This window comes from Oncorhynchus clarkii, chromosome 26 (genome assembly GCF_045791955.1).
Source record: "Oncorhynchus clarkii lewisi isolate Uvic-CL-2024 chromosome 26, UVic_Ocla_1.0, whole genome shotgun sequence".
In the NCBI taxonomy this organism is placed as follows: domain Eukaryota; kingdom Metazoa; phylum Chordata; class Actinopteri; order Salmoniformes; family Salmonidae; genus Oncorhynchus; species Oncorhynchus clarkii.
In genome coordinates, this window is record NC_092172.1 from 22,283,139 (window position 1) to 22,299,959 (window position 16,821).

General features: G+C 41.0%; 1 protein-coding gene across 1 annotated transcript; it reads left to right on the plus strand.

Moving 5' to 3' along the window:
* Nucleotides 1–6,336: 6,336 nt before the first annotated feature.
* Nucleotides 6,337–16,684, plus strand: LOC139384819 (toll interacting protein). The gene is made up of 6 exons (XM_071129712.1): nt 6,337–6,544; nt 12,719–12,868; nt 12,997–13,179; nt 13,358–13,510; nt 13,602–13,689; nt 14,550–16,684. Exons 1-6 carry the CDS (start codon nt 6,512–6,514, stop codon nt 14,768–14,770), a joined length of 828 nt encoding a protein of 275 aa, XP_070985813.1. The 5' UTR covers nt 6,337–6,511; the 3' UTR covers nt 14,771–16,684.
* Nucleotides 16,685–16,821: the final 137 nt, after the last annotated feature.

Here is a 16,821-nt window from a genome sequence, read left to right on the forward strand (position 1 = left end):
GAACCAGCGTCGTGGCCCACTAAACCCTACACCGCCCCTAATTGAAAAGCTTAAGGGCCATGGGGAAGCTGTTAAAGAGCACCCAGAGAGTCACACTCCTCAGGCCCACACCCAATCACACACTGAGAAGAGCAGGGGGCTCAGGCTCCACTGGGTGTCATAACATTATGATTTGGGGTTTACTAAGGGAAAAATATTCAACTCCATTTTATAAGCTCAGTCAATGTATCAATTTATATAGCTGAATGATGATGATCACTCCCAAATCAGTTCCAGGACTATCAAATTACTCAAAAGAAACAGGTGGATTGTTCCTTCTCTATCGGTTACTAAAGGGAAAAATCCAGGGCAACTCTTTGCTGAGCCCTTGTCACGACTTCCGCTAAAGTTGGTGCCTCTCCTTGTTCGGGCGGCGTTCGGCGGTCGTCGTCAGCGGCTTTCTAGCTGCCACCGATCCACGTTTATTTTTCCATTTGTTATGTCTTGATTGTACACACCCGGTTCCCAATACGTTATTATTATTTCCCTATTTAACCCTCTGGTTCTCATTATGTTTTGTGCGTGATTGTTCCTGGTTTTGTGTTAGTCTTTTGTGTTAGGGTTTGTTAAAGTAAAGTAAAGTAAAGTACATTATTTTACTCAGTTCTGTGTCCTGAGCCTGACTCTGTCCTCACCTCTGCACAACTGACACTTGACAGCCCTGCTGGAAAGATAAATTCACAGGCTACCGACATCACAAACACAAATTGTTTGAATCAACATTGTTTCCACGTCATTTCAACCAAAAACTTAAATGTCATAACGGTGAATCAATGTGAGAAACTCATTGGAAAAAGTCATTGCAAAAAGTCATCTTTTTGTCTTTTTGTCATCTAACATGGTGACATTGTTTGTTGATTTCACATTGAATTCAGGTTAGTTGACAACCAGGGGTTGGAACAAATTATTTTCCAATCCTTTTGTTCTGAACAGAACCAAATTTTTTGTTGTTGTGAATGTTCTTAACGGACTTGTCTAGTTAAATTTAAAAAATAATCCAACTTGAAATGTGATAACGAGGCCTAGAGTATCCTTCACTAGTACTGAAAAAGTTCATCCATTCTTCTACAGTGGTTCCTCCTTCAAAAGTTGCGTCATACTGCGGCACACCTTGCGTGCTGCCTCAAAATTCTGTGGCTTTAATTCTCAGCCATTTTTTCTGTTACTGCAAGTTATTGCTAGTTTGAACACCAGAGGGCATCTTTGAGAAGCATTTGATAGTCTTCCATATTGCAGACACACGGGGGATTGAACCCCGGTCTCCCAACGGGGAGGAATGAGTAGGCTGTCCTTGTAAATAAGAATGAGTTCTTAACTGATTCCATATGTGTTATTTCATAGTTGTGGTGTCTTCATCATTATTCTACAATGTAGAAAATAGTAAAAATATAGAAACATCCTGGAATGAGTAGGTGTGTCCAAACTTTTGACTGGTACTTGCTTAATTAATTTGATTGATTTATGGTGTTTTTATTCCATGAAAAATGAAAAACCCTCTGGGTTTCTGTTAGGATGGAACGGAAAATATAGCGCTGTACAATGTGACGGTCGACAGTACAGTAGTGGGCTATTTAGCTAAAGAATCCCTGTGTCCTGCAGATGGGAGACCGGGGTTCAATCCCCCAACAGGGAGGACGGAGCAGGCTGTCCTTGTAAATAAGAATGAGTTCTTAACTAATTTTATGTGTTATTTCATAGTTGTGCTTTTCGTAAATTAACTTTGACAAAAAAATACGCACAATCGTTTGTCTCTACATTAACTAACATATTCATCTCAATTGTACTTTTTAGCTTGACTCGTTAAGATGTTATAACTACTTACATCTGCTTCCCCCGTAATGTTTAGCCACCAGGGACGGGTGGCTTGCGTCAAATTCGTCATTGGAACCACTCGATATGATTGGTCATATAAAAACCTTGGGACGTAAATGCATAATGAGTGCTCTAACTCCCCCTTGTGGTGATCTGGAGCAATGAAGCCGTGACACTGGGTACCTCTAAGTCACGCGATGTAAGCTCGCAACTTTTAAAGGAGGAACCACTGTAAGTACAAATCTCTCTCCCTATCTTCTGAATCAATCTTGTAACTTCAGTACAGTAGCCTATGCTTTGAAAGGGGAAAGGGGCAGGTAGCCTAATCATCCACAAGCAAAGATTTTCACTTTGCAGGCAGACACTGGAATAAGTTTCTGAGTGACAGAGTGAAGCTTTGCATAGGCACTTTGTTTCATTTCTGTATTTCGTACTTTTCCTTCAATTCGCAAGAGGCTGACTGTATCTCACCTGAGAAAGCATCCGAATGCGGGAAACAGCGCCCCTCTGTCTCTGTATGTCTAATCCATCTTTCTGATGTTGTCTGGTCAAAAAGAGTATGATATTGTTGCCGCCATAGCAGTGAATGCAAAGGAAGCCAATTTGGATTTGGCTTCACACCAATCACTTCACATCAAGCCAAACATCATTTGACAGAAAAAAATATTGTTTAATCTTGCTGTGTTGTTGTCCTCCGATGGCTAGCTAGCTAGCTAACATTGGCCCTTTTGCTAAATTAGCGAAGGAATGAGATAGGGATTTGGACTTGTGGTTTTACTTCATTCTCCGTACTGGATTCTGATCCAACCATAAATTCATATATTGTGCCTCTGGCCTGAGAGGTTGAAAATCCAATATGTACACTGAACAAAAATATAAATGCAACCTGCAACAATTTAAAAGATTTTACAGTTCATAAGGAAATTTAAATGAATTAGGCCATAATCTATGGATTTCACGACTGGGAGTACAGATATGCATCTGTTAGTCGCAGATACCTAAAAAAGGTAGGGGCGTGGAACAGAAAACCAATCAGTATCTGGTGTGACCACCATTTGGTCATGCAGCGCAACACATCTCCTTCGCTTAGAGTTGATCAGGCTGTTTGTTAATTGTGGCCTGGAAAATGTTGTCCCACTCCTCTTTGATGGCTGTGCAAAGTTGCTGGATATTGTCGGGAACTGGAACATGCTGTTGTACACGTTGACCCAGAGCATCCCAAACATGCTCAATGGGTGACATGTCTGGTGGGTATGCAGGCCATGGAAGAACAGGGACATTTTCAGCTTCCTGGAATTGTGTAGAGATCCTTGCGACATGCATTCTCATGCTGAAACATGAAGTGATGGCAGGGATGAATGGCCTCAGGATCTCGTCACGGTATATCTGTGCATTCAAATTGCCATTGATAAAATGCAATTGTGTTCGATGTCCGTAGCCTATGCCTGCCCATACCATAACCTTACCTCCACCTTGGGGAACTCTGTTCACAATGTTGACATCAACAAACTGCTCGCCCACACAACGTTATCTGCCCGGTACAGTTGAAACCGGGATTCATCTGTGAAGAGCACACTTCTCCAGCGTGTCAGTGGTCATCGAAGGTGAGCAGTTTCCCACTGAAGTCGGTTACGACTATGAACTGCAGTCAGGTCAAGACCCTGGTGAGGACGACGAGCACGCAGATGAGCTTGCCTGAGAAGGTTTCTGACAGTTTGTGCAGAAATTCTTCGTTTGTGCAATCCCACAGCTGGTCTCAGACAATCCCGCAGGTGAAGAAGCCAGATGTGGAGGTCCTGGGCTGGCGTGATTACATGTGTTCTGCGGTTATGAGGCTGATTGGACGTACTGCAAAATTCTCTAAAACAACATTATGGCTTATGGTTGAGAAATTAATATTTACAATTATCTGGCAACATCTCTGGTGGACATTCCTGCAGTCAGCATGCCAATTACATGCTCCCTAAAAACTTGAGACACCTATGGCATTGTGTTGTGTGACAAAACTACACATTTTGGAGTGGCCTTTTATTGTCTCTAGCACAAGGTGCACCTGTGTAATGATCACAATGTTTAATCAGATTATTGCTATGCCACACCTGTCAGATGGATGGATAATCTTGGCTAAGGAGAAATGCTCACTAACAGGGATGTAAACACATTTGTGCACAAAATTTGAGAGAAATAAGCTTTTTGTGCATATAAAAAATATCAGAGCTCTTTCAGCTCATGAAACATGGGACCAACACTTTACATGTTGCGTTTACATTTTTGTTCAGTGTAGCTAGATGTAGTAGGTTAATGTTAACTATCTGGCTCATCATTGCCCATGAAAGGAAGTTAGGCGAGCAAGCCCGAAAAACAGAGGAAGATCACATTGGTATTTCTCTACAGGTAGGGTGAATCAACATGATTTTTCTACTTACGCGCACACACACACACACACACACACACACACACACACACACACACACACACACACACACACACACACACACACACACACACACACACACACACACACACACAGGAAACAGCCACATTATATTTAGCTTATGTTGATTGGACTAATTTGGTTTTCGAATCTTTTAGTTGTCACTGTATTAGACGAATATACTGTAGGTGATTTCATGATATTGAAATGTTGAAGTTGAAATAATGCTGGAATAGCACGGAAGCTCATGTTTTCTTTGCGACTTGCAGCTACTCTCCAGTGTTCTAAATCAATAGTTGTTTAGTAGTCTGAAAATGTTGAAAACATTAACTTGATTGACAATGCTGACTTGTCTAGTTAAATAAAGGTTAAATAAAATAAATAAAAATAAAAGGCAATGTAGCTGTTTGTTACATCCAAAATGCTTTGTGGACTCCATCTGACAGTTGCTCTCCGGTTTTGCGATGAAACAAAAGTGTGGTTGAATTTATTCTGCCATTGGGTGTGTTCATAAATTCACTGTGGCTATCTACTCCGATTTCAGAGCACTCTCTCTGAGTGTGCAAGAGCGCAGAATAACTGATGAATTTACCAACGCTCAACACCAGTTGAATATGGCCAGTGTCAGTAAACGTTGACAAAAAAGTGTAATTCAATTGTTGCCAGCAGCACAGTTGCAGTCACCAATGCTCTAGATAACATGAAAACAGCCTAACCAGCTCTACTAGGGGGAGTAAAATGGTCAGAGTGAGGTGTACTCTCATTTGTGTCTGGAAGAAGCTAGCAAGCTAGCCAACATTAGCCAGTTAGCTTGGATGCTATTGTGAAGTCAGAAAATGGTCTGAATTTAGGAAAGGACAATCTGACCACACTCTGAATTTACGAACAGCTCACTCTGGCACTCCAGATTGAATTTACGAACACACCCATTGTGTCCTCTTAATGTTTCGGCTGTAGGCCTATATATCATGGTGGGAAGGCATATGAACTAACAGGTTAAAGAACAAACAACACAGTTATCACAACACAGGTTGTAATATGGCTTCCCCAGAGATTCTACCCATGTACCGCTACTGAGTCTGAACAGCCAAAAAGCACATGGAATCAGACATCAAACCACATGAAGGTGGTTTGAAGTCAGATACAAATCTGTCCATGTACCTTGTGTCTGAACGGTCAATTCTTATGGATTTTCCCTCAACTAGTTTTTAGACTGTTATTTGGCATATCTTGTTGCTTGATAGCTGCTTTGTAGACAGTTTACCAAGAACATGTGGTAGCTAACTAGCTTGTTAATTGTTTGCAAACAAATTAGTGAACGTGCTAGAAAGCTAAACGGCTAGCTAGCTAGTTGACTACTGTGGCCAAAAATGGCTTGTTTTGAATGTTGGATCATCTTATCCTTCGAAGCTTTAAAAGTGTTCTTACACTATGATTTTGACCATTCGAAGCAACTGTGAAACGTATATGGCATGCACTGTTGTCACCTTAGCTTGCTACATAACTTCTGATTGATAGGAAGATGTAAGAGCACCACCACCAATCAGCCTACACCACTGCCAGTGCGCACACCAATCGTTACTATGACAACTAGCTTGGCCACGTCAACTAATGACTGCTGTCTGAAATCCGATTTGGTCACTCACTATAACTTGCTGTTTGGACAGTCAGTATTCCTAAATGGATTTGAAAATCTAAACTGATTTGAGCATTAAGCCCTGCAGTGTGAATACGAGTTTATACTCACAACTCGCTTCAATCTAATAGGAGGAACATAATAGATTTGATGGATGAACTCGAGACCATGAGTGCATAGCCTATGCCTTCCTGTCGTCATCTGCTTTTCCTCTATGTACATGTTGGTAAAGAAATAAGACAGGTTAAAGCAAATTCTGGCTGTCCTGTTATTTTGTGAAAATTAAGGAGAAAAGCTATTGACTATTATGGACGATTGAGAGGCACTATGTTTCTCTCGCCCAAATCAGACTTGAAATTGCGACCTCACGCTTACCGATGTCCTGCAACGCACCCATCAGAAGCGGAAAGAGGTCAAGTCAGCTGATTATCAAACCTGCCCGGATAAGGATTCTTGGCCTGACACGATTGGATAACTGGCGAGCTTGAGTTGTTTACTTTTTTGCGAGTAATATTTCCCCTCTTCTTTCTAACTGTATACGGTTGCAGTAGGCTTTCGTTATTTGTGAAACTGGCACACTTCAAAACGGAATGAGTACTACCATTAGCACCCAACGAGGACAGGTAAATATAACGATTAATGTTAGATAACAAGCTATAGAAGCTAGCTAATGTTAAATTAGCTAACGAACGGATAAACACCATTTTAGCTAACGTTAGCTTCAATAATCACTCGTTTTCATTTTAACCCAAATTGGCCAGATTAGCTGTAGCTAGCTGCAACGTTTTAATGCAAACAACACCGTAACGTTAGTTAATTTAACAAACGTTAGCTAGCTACAGTAGTTTACTAACTTCAGGCTAGCTTGCTGGGTCGTTTTTACGACAGCCAGCTAATTTAGAAGCCTAAAGTTTGCCAAGTCTCTCTGGATATAGCCATATAGCTAGCTTGCGCTCCTTAGCTAGCTAGAGCTTGCCAGGAGCAATAACCACAAAGGCGTAGTTAGCATTCGGGTAACTAGCTATGAAAATGAGCTACTTACTGGTTAAATCTAAAGTCATCTAGCCAGTTATCTAGCTAACTACTTCTTCGATGGGGTTTAACGGCGATTGGTCTCCAATGTTAATGGTCCATTACCGCCACCAGCTGGACTGGGTATTGAATAAGAAAATAACAAGAAAACATTCCGGGAAAGGGAGAAAACGACATACAAAATAAAACACGTCAACTAAAAAAAAACATCATACTTCTCCAATCACAGTCCACTCAAAAATACATCCCTGTGATGGGACTACATACACTGACAGGATTTATTGCATGGTTGTGAAATCACGAAGACAAACGTTCAGCAGCATTCACAATGATTCAAAAAATTTGTAGACGTCTTCTCCGCTTGTGCTGTACAGTTTATGACCATTGCAATAAATAATACAAAGTCCACCTTTTTAACATGTAGCATTTCACTATCTCTCGGTTGATGAGAAACCTTCACTGGTCGTGGTGGCTCTACCATTGCTTCTTCCCCCCCGCCACTTGTTCCTTCCAATTTTCTCACCACCTCCAGATAGGAGACACGCTGGACACTCTTTACCCTTTCCACCTCATTCTCCTTTCCACCTCATTCTCCTTCACCCTAACAGGGCACTCCAAGAATTCAGGCGCATGTTCACCTCCACAGTTGCATAATTTCCCTTCAACTGGCATACGATATTCTTCCCTTCTGCACACACTTGACACAAGACCAAATATTTTACATTTATGACACTGAAGGGGCTTGTGCACAAAAGCTCTTACAGGGTATCTAGGGAGAGACTCTTTATCAAAGAAGAGTAGCATTGATGAAGTTAACTTCTTTTCTCCGTCCACCATACAGGGCAATTGATGTGCACCAACCACTCCATCAAAGTCTTCTTATATCCTCTGCCCTTATTTCTTGCGCCACACCAGAAATAACCCCCTTGATAGGCGTCCTGCTATGGAAATCCATGCAGGATACATTCCACTCCGATATCTTTTTGACTCTTAACACATGCTTCTAACACACGCTTCTTCTGCTCCGCAGACACAAACAAATCTAAACAAGACCACTTATTGTGACTCACCGACTCCATCATTTCTTCCAACACATTCCATATTTTCCTGGAGATGTTAAATGGATTTCCCAAGTAGCAATGATCTAAAACTGATCCAAAACCCTGATTCGGACCAAAAATGAGTCTAGTGGTTTCCTATTTTCCAACATAGCTTTACTTCTCTTGTTTCTCTTTTTCTTCGCCACTGTAACCCACTCATTCTCACTTTCTGTACTATTAGTTTCACTCGACTCACTAGCAGTTTCAAACAAAACCTCAGTTTCTGCCATCTTCCGTCTAGCTAACTACTGTATTCACAGGAGTTGATTTTGTCCCCCCTCCCCAGACACGATCAGGACACGCAGATTGAAATATCAAAACCAACTCTGAACCAACTATATTAATTTGGGGACAGGTCGAAAAGCATTAAACATTTATGGCAATTTAGCTAGCTAACTTGCTATTGCTAGCTAATTTGACCTGGGATATAAACATTGGGTTGATATTTTACCTGAAATGCACAAGTTCCTCTAATCCACAGATAAAAGGGTACAAGTTTTTCTAGTAATCTCTCCTCCTTCAAGCTGCTTCTTCTGAGTTCATATGGCAGTTGGCAACCAACTAAGGTGCATTGCCACTACTGACTTAAGTGTGGACCTCAGTTCATCTTTCAATCACCCACGTGGGTATATGCTCCTAAAATCCAGTTAAGAGATGGCACGTGGTATATGCTCCTAAAAACCAATGAGGAGATGGGAGAGGCGGGACTTGCAGCGCATTATACGTCACAAATAGAACCAAGTTCTATTTAGCGTCTGGCTACGCAGACGCTCGCTAACAGTGTGTGTGCAATGATTGAATAACATGTATTTGGACATTTTATTTTGCAATGCACGCGACGCGAGCGGAGTGGTCAGCATGTGAGGCAAATGGCTGTAGCTTGCAAATGGCCAGTTTAGCTAACGTTACTCGCCCAGATTTAAACTTGCTTGAGTTTATCAGGACACAGCTAAACCAGTGTCCTCTGTTAGCCATTTGAGCTGAAGCCTAGGCAGGAGGTATTAAGCAACATTTTACTGAACTACCTCTATAGGGCAGTGATGGAGAGGCAGAGACGAGCAAGATCTGATGATGTTGGACTGGTTTCCCAGACTGATTAAACCCTGACCAAATCACCTGACACTTTTTGTCCAATAACTGAAGATAGGGTGGTCATATTGTTATGATATTTTCAAATAAAATGTAATGTATGAAATTAAAAAGCCATATTATGCAAATGTGGCACTTAATACACAAATTAGTCTGTAGGAAAACACAATTACAGTAAATAAATCCCAATCATTTAAAGTAGGGATTGTCATATTAACAAATCTTAATGTTTAATGCAAAATAGAGTTTGTAACAATTTATGAAATTAGAACAACTTTTTGTACGATTTATACAAATGTGATACTTAATATGCTATTTGACTGAAAACACAAAATACAACAAGTTAAGACCATTCATTTAAACTAAGGTGGTCATTGTTAACATATATTGATGTTTTATGCAGAACTGGGAGTTTACACTGAGGAGTAATACCCTGACAACACCGCTCGCATCGCGTGCGCGAGCATTGCAAAATAAATGTAGAAATCCATATTATTCAATTATTGCACCCACACTGCTTGCGTGTGTCAACGAGCGTCTGCTTTGCCAAGGGCTAAAATAGAAGTCCTTTCTATTTGTGACGCAGATCGCGCTGCAAGTCCTGCCTCTCCCATCTTCTCATTGGTTTATAGAAGCAGGTACCCACATGCCATCTCCTCATTGGTTATACCCACGTGGGTGACTGAAAGACGAACGAGGTCGGTGGCGGTAAAGCACCTAATTTATGAAAGTTGCCAATCGCAATATAAAGTTCATAAAAAAAAAAAGGCCTGGAAGGAGGAGAGGACTAGAAACGATTTGGTTGACCGTTTTATGTGTGGATTAATTGTCAGAGTAGAGGACCTTGTGCATTTCAGGTAAATTAACAACTCAATGTTTATATCCCAGGACAAATTAGCTAGCAACAGCAAGCTAGCTAAATAGGACAAATTAGCTAGCAAGTGCTAGCTAAATTGCCATAAATGTTTAATGCTTTTCGACCTGTCCTCTAATTAATGTAATTGGTTCAGAGTTTGTTTTGATATTTTAACCTGCGCGTCGTGATCACGTTTGGTGTGGGGGGACCAAATAAATGTATGCATTATTGTGCACGATGGCGCACGCACGCAGCTGGTTTGGGTTCTGTGTAAGGTGGAGCCCATGCGTGTGTGTACACACACACACCAAGGGTGTCAAGAGTACATGTAATTTGGATTAATACAAAAAGCAGGCTTACTATTTAGTATTTACCAATTAGCAACTGTTAGGCGGTTTATATCACAGTTATGTTGGATTTAGTTGTCCAACTGAAGAGGCCTAGAGTGCCAAATATTAGGCCCAACCCTGTGCCACCTGCATACACACTCTGCATATCCCCCACACACAGCATCCCCACACACATTTCTCAGAATCTTCACACAGCACCCACCAACACACACATAGTGAGAAGTGTGTGCCTGTGTTAGGCTAAGTCTGAACTGTTACACAGAAATATATTAGTCTAATAACATAGCTTACTTCTAAGGTAGGCCTATGCCTGAGTTGGGTTACATTGTAATGTTATTTTTTGGTTTTAGATCATTTTCTCTGGCGAAGGGAGGATAAACTGCACAATTTCCTACCAATGATTAGCCTAGACTCAGATGAGACAGTGAGCTGCCTGCTAGCCAGCTGCACAGAAAGATAGATGGGACACATTTTCAATTCACTTAGCTATGTTGTTATCGGTTGTAGGCCTGTCGCCACTGAATTCTTGTAGTTTTACTTGAAAGAATAAAACCATTAATCACAAAAATTGCTAGTAGCATAATGCTGCCTCTCGCCCCAGTTGCCTCAGGGAACAGTGTCAAGGACTCCCACACATCTAGCAAGCTAGCACTCATCATGGAAATGAGGGTGGGGGAACAAGAATTTGGAGCAATCCCTGACAATCCATACATTAAATTGTGTTAGTGTTCAAATACTGGAGAGTTGAGACCAAATCACGGACGCTGGACAGAGTGGATTTCAGTTGTAACGAAAGACAGTTTTAATGAGTCAGAGATATCTTGTCCCGCAGTTTTACGTGCACGGACCTAGTTCACATAACTCGGCAAGGAGCCAGGTGAAAAAGAGGCCTATACAATGGTTACATACATTTTTATACATAGAATAAAGTAGGTGGAGTCTTGTCGTTTCGGTCTTCTTGACTGGTCGGAGGGTTGGAGGCGGGCCTTGCTCTAGCCAGAGCGGGCCCCATTGGTGCACAGCAAAAGTTCTTTGCTCTTGGGACCGGCCAGTTAGAGGGAGATGAGATGTGTGTTTATATAAGGAAGAGGGGGTCAGTCTTATGGCTGGGTGTATGTGTTCTTACGACGGAATGTCTTTGTTTATATGAGCTATGTGTATGAATATTTATATAACAATTGTAGCTATGATACAATGTTGACAATTTGGTGACTTTGTCGCTATATTTAGCAAGTTTTCAGACCCATCCAGTGACTTATTGGTAAAATGTTCTAGCGACAAATTCAGCTACTTTTCAGGCTACATTTTGCAGAGTTTTGACACTGTTTTTTATTTTTATTTATTTAACCTTTTATTTATCTAGGCAAGTCAGTTAAGAACAAATTGTTATTTTCAATGATGGCCTAGGAACAGTGGGTTAACTCCCTTGTTCAGGGGTAGAACGACAGATTTTTACCTTGTCAGCTCGGGGATTCGATTTCGGTTGCAAATTCAACACTCTAACCACTATGCTACCTGCCGCCCGGTTCTCTATAGTTTTGATGGCATTTAGCATCTTTTCCCAATCAATTCTACCGAAAACAAGAGTGGGAGAAGCTGTCTGCAACAGAAGTCACATCAGAGGCATAAGGGGAGGGGGTTTGCACCGGGAGAGGGGGCGAAAATGCTTCGTCAGGGACCGCAGCTGTGCCGCAAGGCAAAACGTCAACTAGCGACAAATCAAGGAGCCGATAGTTAATCTCACTGAAAAATAGTTGCCAACACTGGCTATGACGCTCTACTTTGTAACCTGTTATGTTTTTTTGGTGTATCTGAGGAAAACATGTAATGATAGACCCAAAATAATATAGTTTTACCTTATATTTCAGTCCAAGGATGTCCAATACTCATGAAACACCCTCAGGACTTTCCAATAATTCTTAGCAATACAATGTCACATTGATCTTACTCTGGTAGGTTGAATACTTACGCCAAGAGCAAATATGAACAAGCTGATTTTGCGGGTTTCACAAAAAGGGCTGCCCCACAGAATTCTTAGCATGGCACTTGCTTTAGATTTTGGCTCATAAATATCATAACATACAGTATTGGGATTTTTAGACATTGTTAACAACTGCCACATTAATGTTTTCAAATGATTCATGTATTTTGACGACCACATTATTGACATTTGGTGAAAGTAGATTTGTTTACTCCTGTTCTTTGTAGAATTCTCACATAGCGTCCATTAACCTGTCTAGGTCTAGCGTCCATTAACACCATATCAATGGTGTGTCTGTGAAATCGCTGCATATTGTGACCCATTTCTTCCTCTAGTGTGGTTTACCTGTCCTCACTCTTACAATTCCACCGCTTGTTTTGTCTTTTTAGGTATACATTGGGGAGTTGCCTCAAGACTTCCTGCGTATTACTCCCACCCAGCAGCAGCAACAAGTTCAGTTGGATGCCCAAGCAGCGCAGCAGTTGCAGTATGGGGGATCCCTGGGCACTGTAGGACGGCTTAGCATCACTGTAGTGCAGGTAAGGCGTTTTTAACTGTGCATCTGCTTGGTCTTTCCCTATAGTCAAGACTTTTTGTGGAACACAAGGTTATTAATGCAGTGGGGATGTTTTCCTGTGAATCACTGTTATGTCCCTCTTTTCTCCAGGCCAAGCTAGCTAAAAACTATGGTATGACACGCATGGACCCTTACTGCAGGGTCCGACTAGGGTATGCTGTTTATGAAACACCCACAGCCCATAATGGTGCCAAGAATCCACGATGGAACAAAGTTATCCAGTGCACTGTCCCACCTGGAGTAGACTCCTTCTACCTGGAGATCTTTGATGAGGTGAGAAAGAAGGAATTAGGGGGCGGTGGGTGAGGAAGATCGTAACTTATTGGCTCGACAACTAGTCCTGTCTGGAGTTATTGATAGCAATCTACTTTGAGTGTTTCTTCTTGATGATCATCCTTGATTTTAGGGACAAGTTACTGATTTGAGGTGTTTGTGCTGGTCACTTTTCCAGAGGGCATTCTCCATGGATGACAGAATTGCATGGACACATGTCACCATCCCGGAAGGCCTGAGAGAAGGCAGTGTGGTTGATGAGTGGTACAGCCTCAGTGGCAGACAAGGCGACGACAAGGAGGGCATGATCAACCTGGTCATGTCTTATGCTGTGAGTTCATAAAACACACATGCTCACATTGTCATTGTAGGACAGTTTGAAAGTGATTGATTGATATTCCTCTTGGCTCTCATGCTTTCAGAACATGCCAGCAGGTATGCATATGTCTCCACCCGTTGTCCTCATGCCCACAGTCTATCAGCAAGGGGTAGGATACGTACCCATTGCAGGTGAGTAGAATCATACTGTGATGTAGTGTTAGGTTGAATTTTTGAGACAATAATCCAAACAGACTCCAAGAAAACTCAAGCTAGATTAATTCACCTCACTGGGTGTTGCAGCTGCAAAAGCACACACACCTGGTCATAACACGACTACAGGCTACTGCAATCCACTAGATAATTACACTCCTCATACACAAAGAGCCTAAATCTAACACTACTTTTGATCTCCAAGAATATATAAAAACTGTGTATTCATATTCAGAGTATATAAAACAGTAAAGATACAAGACAGTGTTATAGAACAGTAATTATGATCTATCAGCTCGAACTCCATCAGCTCTATTCCACCCTTATGGAATCATTCTTGCCCTCAGAGACAGGCCCCCTTTCCCTCTTCCCAAATACAATGCACATAGATCTTTCCATCTAACCCATAACATAATAATTACTACTGCTAGGCTAATTATACAATTATAAACCGATTAAAATGGGCTCATGTCAGTCTTCAACAGTTGGCAATCTTAGACAGAGACACTGCAGCCATCTAAGGCCCAATTCTATTTTGATTGCTAGTCTACTTTCCAAATTTAAGTGGTCATAGCTTGCCTTATGTAAGTGAAACTAAAGGACGAAACAGACCACGCCTCTGACTGACCACAGAACATTGTAATTTTCTGTTCATTGTTCTGACAATTGTACATGTTGAATCGCCACTGCTCATCGGCACCCAGCAAGTGATCTACTTACTGTGCACAGGAGATGTTTATTAGTGTGTGTTGCCCTTAAGAACTGTTGACCTGTTTAAATTCTACATTAATAATAGGAGATTGTTGCTTACCCATTTCTCTCTGGTTTGCTCTTCTCAGGAGTGCCCACTGTATACAACCAGGGAATGGTGCCCATGGGTATGCCTGCAGCACCCACAGTCGCCCCACAAGAGGCTCCCTGTAGCGAGGAGGATCTTAAGGCACTGCAGGACATGTTCCCCAATCTGGACAAGGAAGTGATCCGCACTGTAATTGAGGCCCAGCAAGGTAACAAGGATGCCGCCATCAACTCTCTGCTCCAGATGACAGAAGAGCTGTAACAGTGGAGCCACAAATAAATCCACTGTGGCTGCCAGAACATTGCCCATTCACAGCAACAGCACCCTGCACAGTCTGTAAATATGCACTCAGGCCTGCGAGCTCTCAACTGTCACTCACACTAAATAAAATCCAGCTGATTTTTTTTTTTACCATAAGCAGGTGTCCATATCTGAGGTGTCACACATTTATACATCTGTATACATTACCATCTGTATTATGAATCAATGTATAGCTTTGTTCCCAGTCCACATCTGAGATTGGGACAAATTGGTTTACCTATTGATAAGTGCTGTGATGGCTGGTTGGCTTCTCAATGTTACATTCCACTTCACTCAGAATGGGTTATGTACAATTGATGTTGATGCAGTGCTACTGTATGTGGAATAAAGAAAGGAATTGATCCTGCAGAAGCTTTAGATCTTTATGAAAGTAGTTGTTGTGAGACATTGTTGAGAGCTCCCTAACCTGTCTTCTCTGTATATGTGTATTGACCAGTACTGTCCTGAGCCGATCTGTATTTGATTGAGATTGATTGATATATATCAATCAATCTGTATAAATATAGTTATATATTCAAAATATGATAAATTATGAAGACGAGATTTAGGTATGCAGCGGTTCAGAGCAGAAAAAGGACAAAGGATAACAAACTGCAATGACTTAGGACAAGTGAAAATTCCCACATAGCCACACAGCCAATGCCTATCAACCTCTCAAATGTTGAGGTTCATTTGCCACCATTCCACTCTACTCTGGATAATGCCATTCGGTTTTTTCCAACCGAAAATGCCTCCGAATGTTTCAATATCACTGGTCAGTTGTTTAGTAAGAGTGGGTAACTATGGTTGAAGAATATATCATGGTAATCCAATATCAAATAATGACATGGTAATACAAAGTGATTGAATGAGGTGAAGAAATAAACATTATTGATATCATCCTTTCCCTTCACAGGTTTTATTTCAAACCGTTATAGGCTGTGAAAATCCCTGCTGGTTTAATAAACAAAATTGTGTGCACAGCCCAATACCATGATATTCAGAAAATTGTTGGTATGACTATCTTACAGATGAAATGTAATGTCCTACCACTACCATATATAGGCCCACACATAAAGAGGAGACTTGTAAAGATCCATTGACATGAGGTATTGAATGTTGCCGCCCCCCCCAAAGGTCTGATTTTAACATGGGGTTTTCATTTTCTATTTGTATAAGCTTAATCTTCAAAAATGTGCATATATTTTTCCAAGGAAAGATCCTCTGTTTTGGTGTGATTCATTAAAGAAAATATATAGTGAATTTCTTTATGCTTAGGCCATCTCCATGAGTGTCATACAGTATGTAAAAAATACTTCTTGTTTAAATTTAAAAGACCCAATTCTGGGCACTTGTGTTTGATTTAGCGCTCTATCCCCTCTTGATTTAACACATTCCTCTACCTTTCACTTTCGTGAAGACACAGCAAGCACTTTCATTTGAAATATTAGGTTTTCTTCTCTGTTTTCCCACATTTCCCATTCTCATAGACATATTTTGAACATGATTGTGTCATGTTTAGCCAGACATCTGTATAATCCCTAACACTTCCAACGTTTAGCCATTATACTTGTTTGTTGGTGGTAGTCCATAAGTAAATGTACCTTCCTAAGCTAAAGAGACCATAACATTTATTTCACTTTTACAGTCCTTTTAGATAGATCAATGTGCACAAGGATGTTCGAAGGCACTCTAGCAGAAGCTAGGAAGGTTGTTCTGATTCTGTTGCAATGGAATGGCAAGGCTACGTGCTACAGCAGTTTATCTGGTTTGAATGTACAACACTTTTTTGGCATCAAATTATGTTTGCAATTTGACATTTGCTCTTGTTTCTTTTACTCATGACACATTATGGAAATAAATGTTTTATCTGCACGTGTTTGGTCTTGTAGTGTAGATCTCATCCTGGTTTGTTTGCTATGCCATTTTTGGACTTGATGATTGAAATATACCATAGACTTTTGAAGAATACCAGTTAAAAATGACTCATGAGCTTAGTTCAACTGCCATAA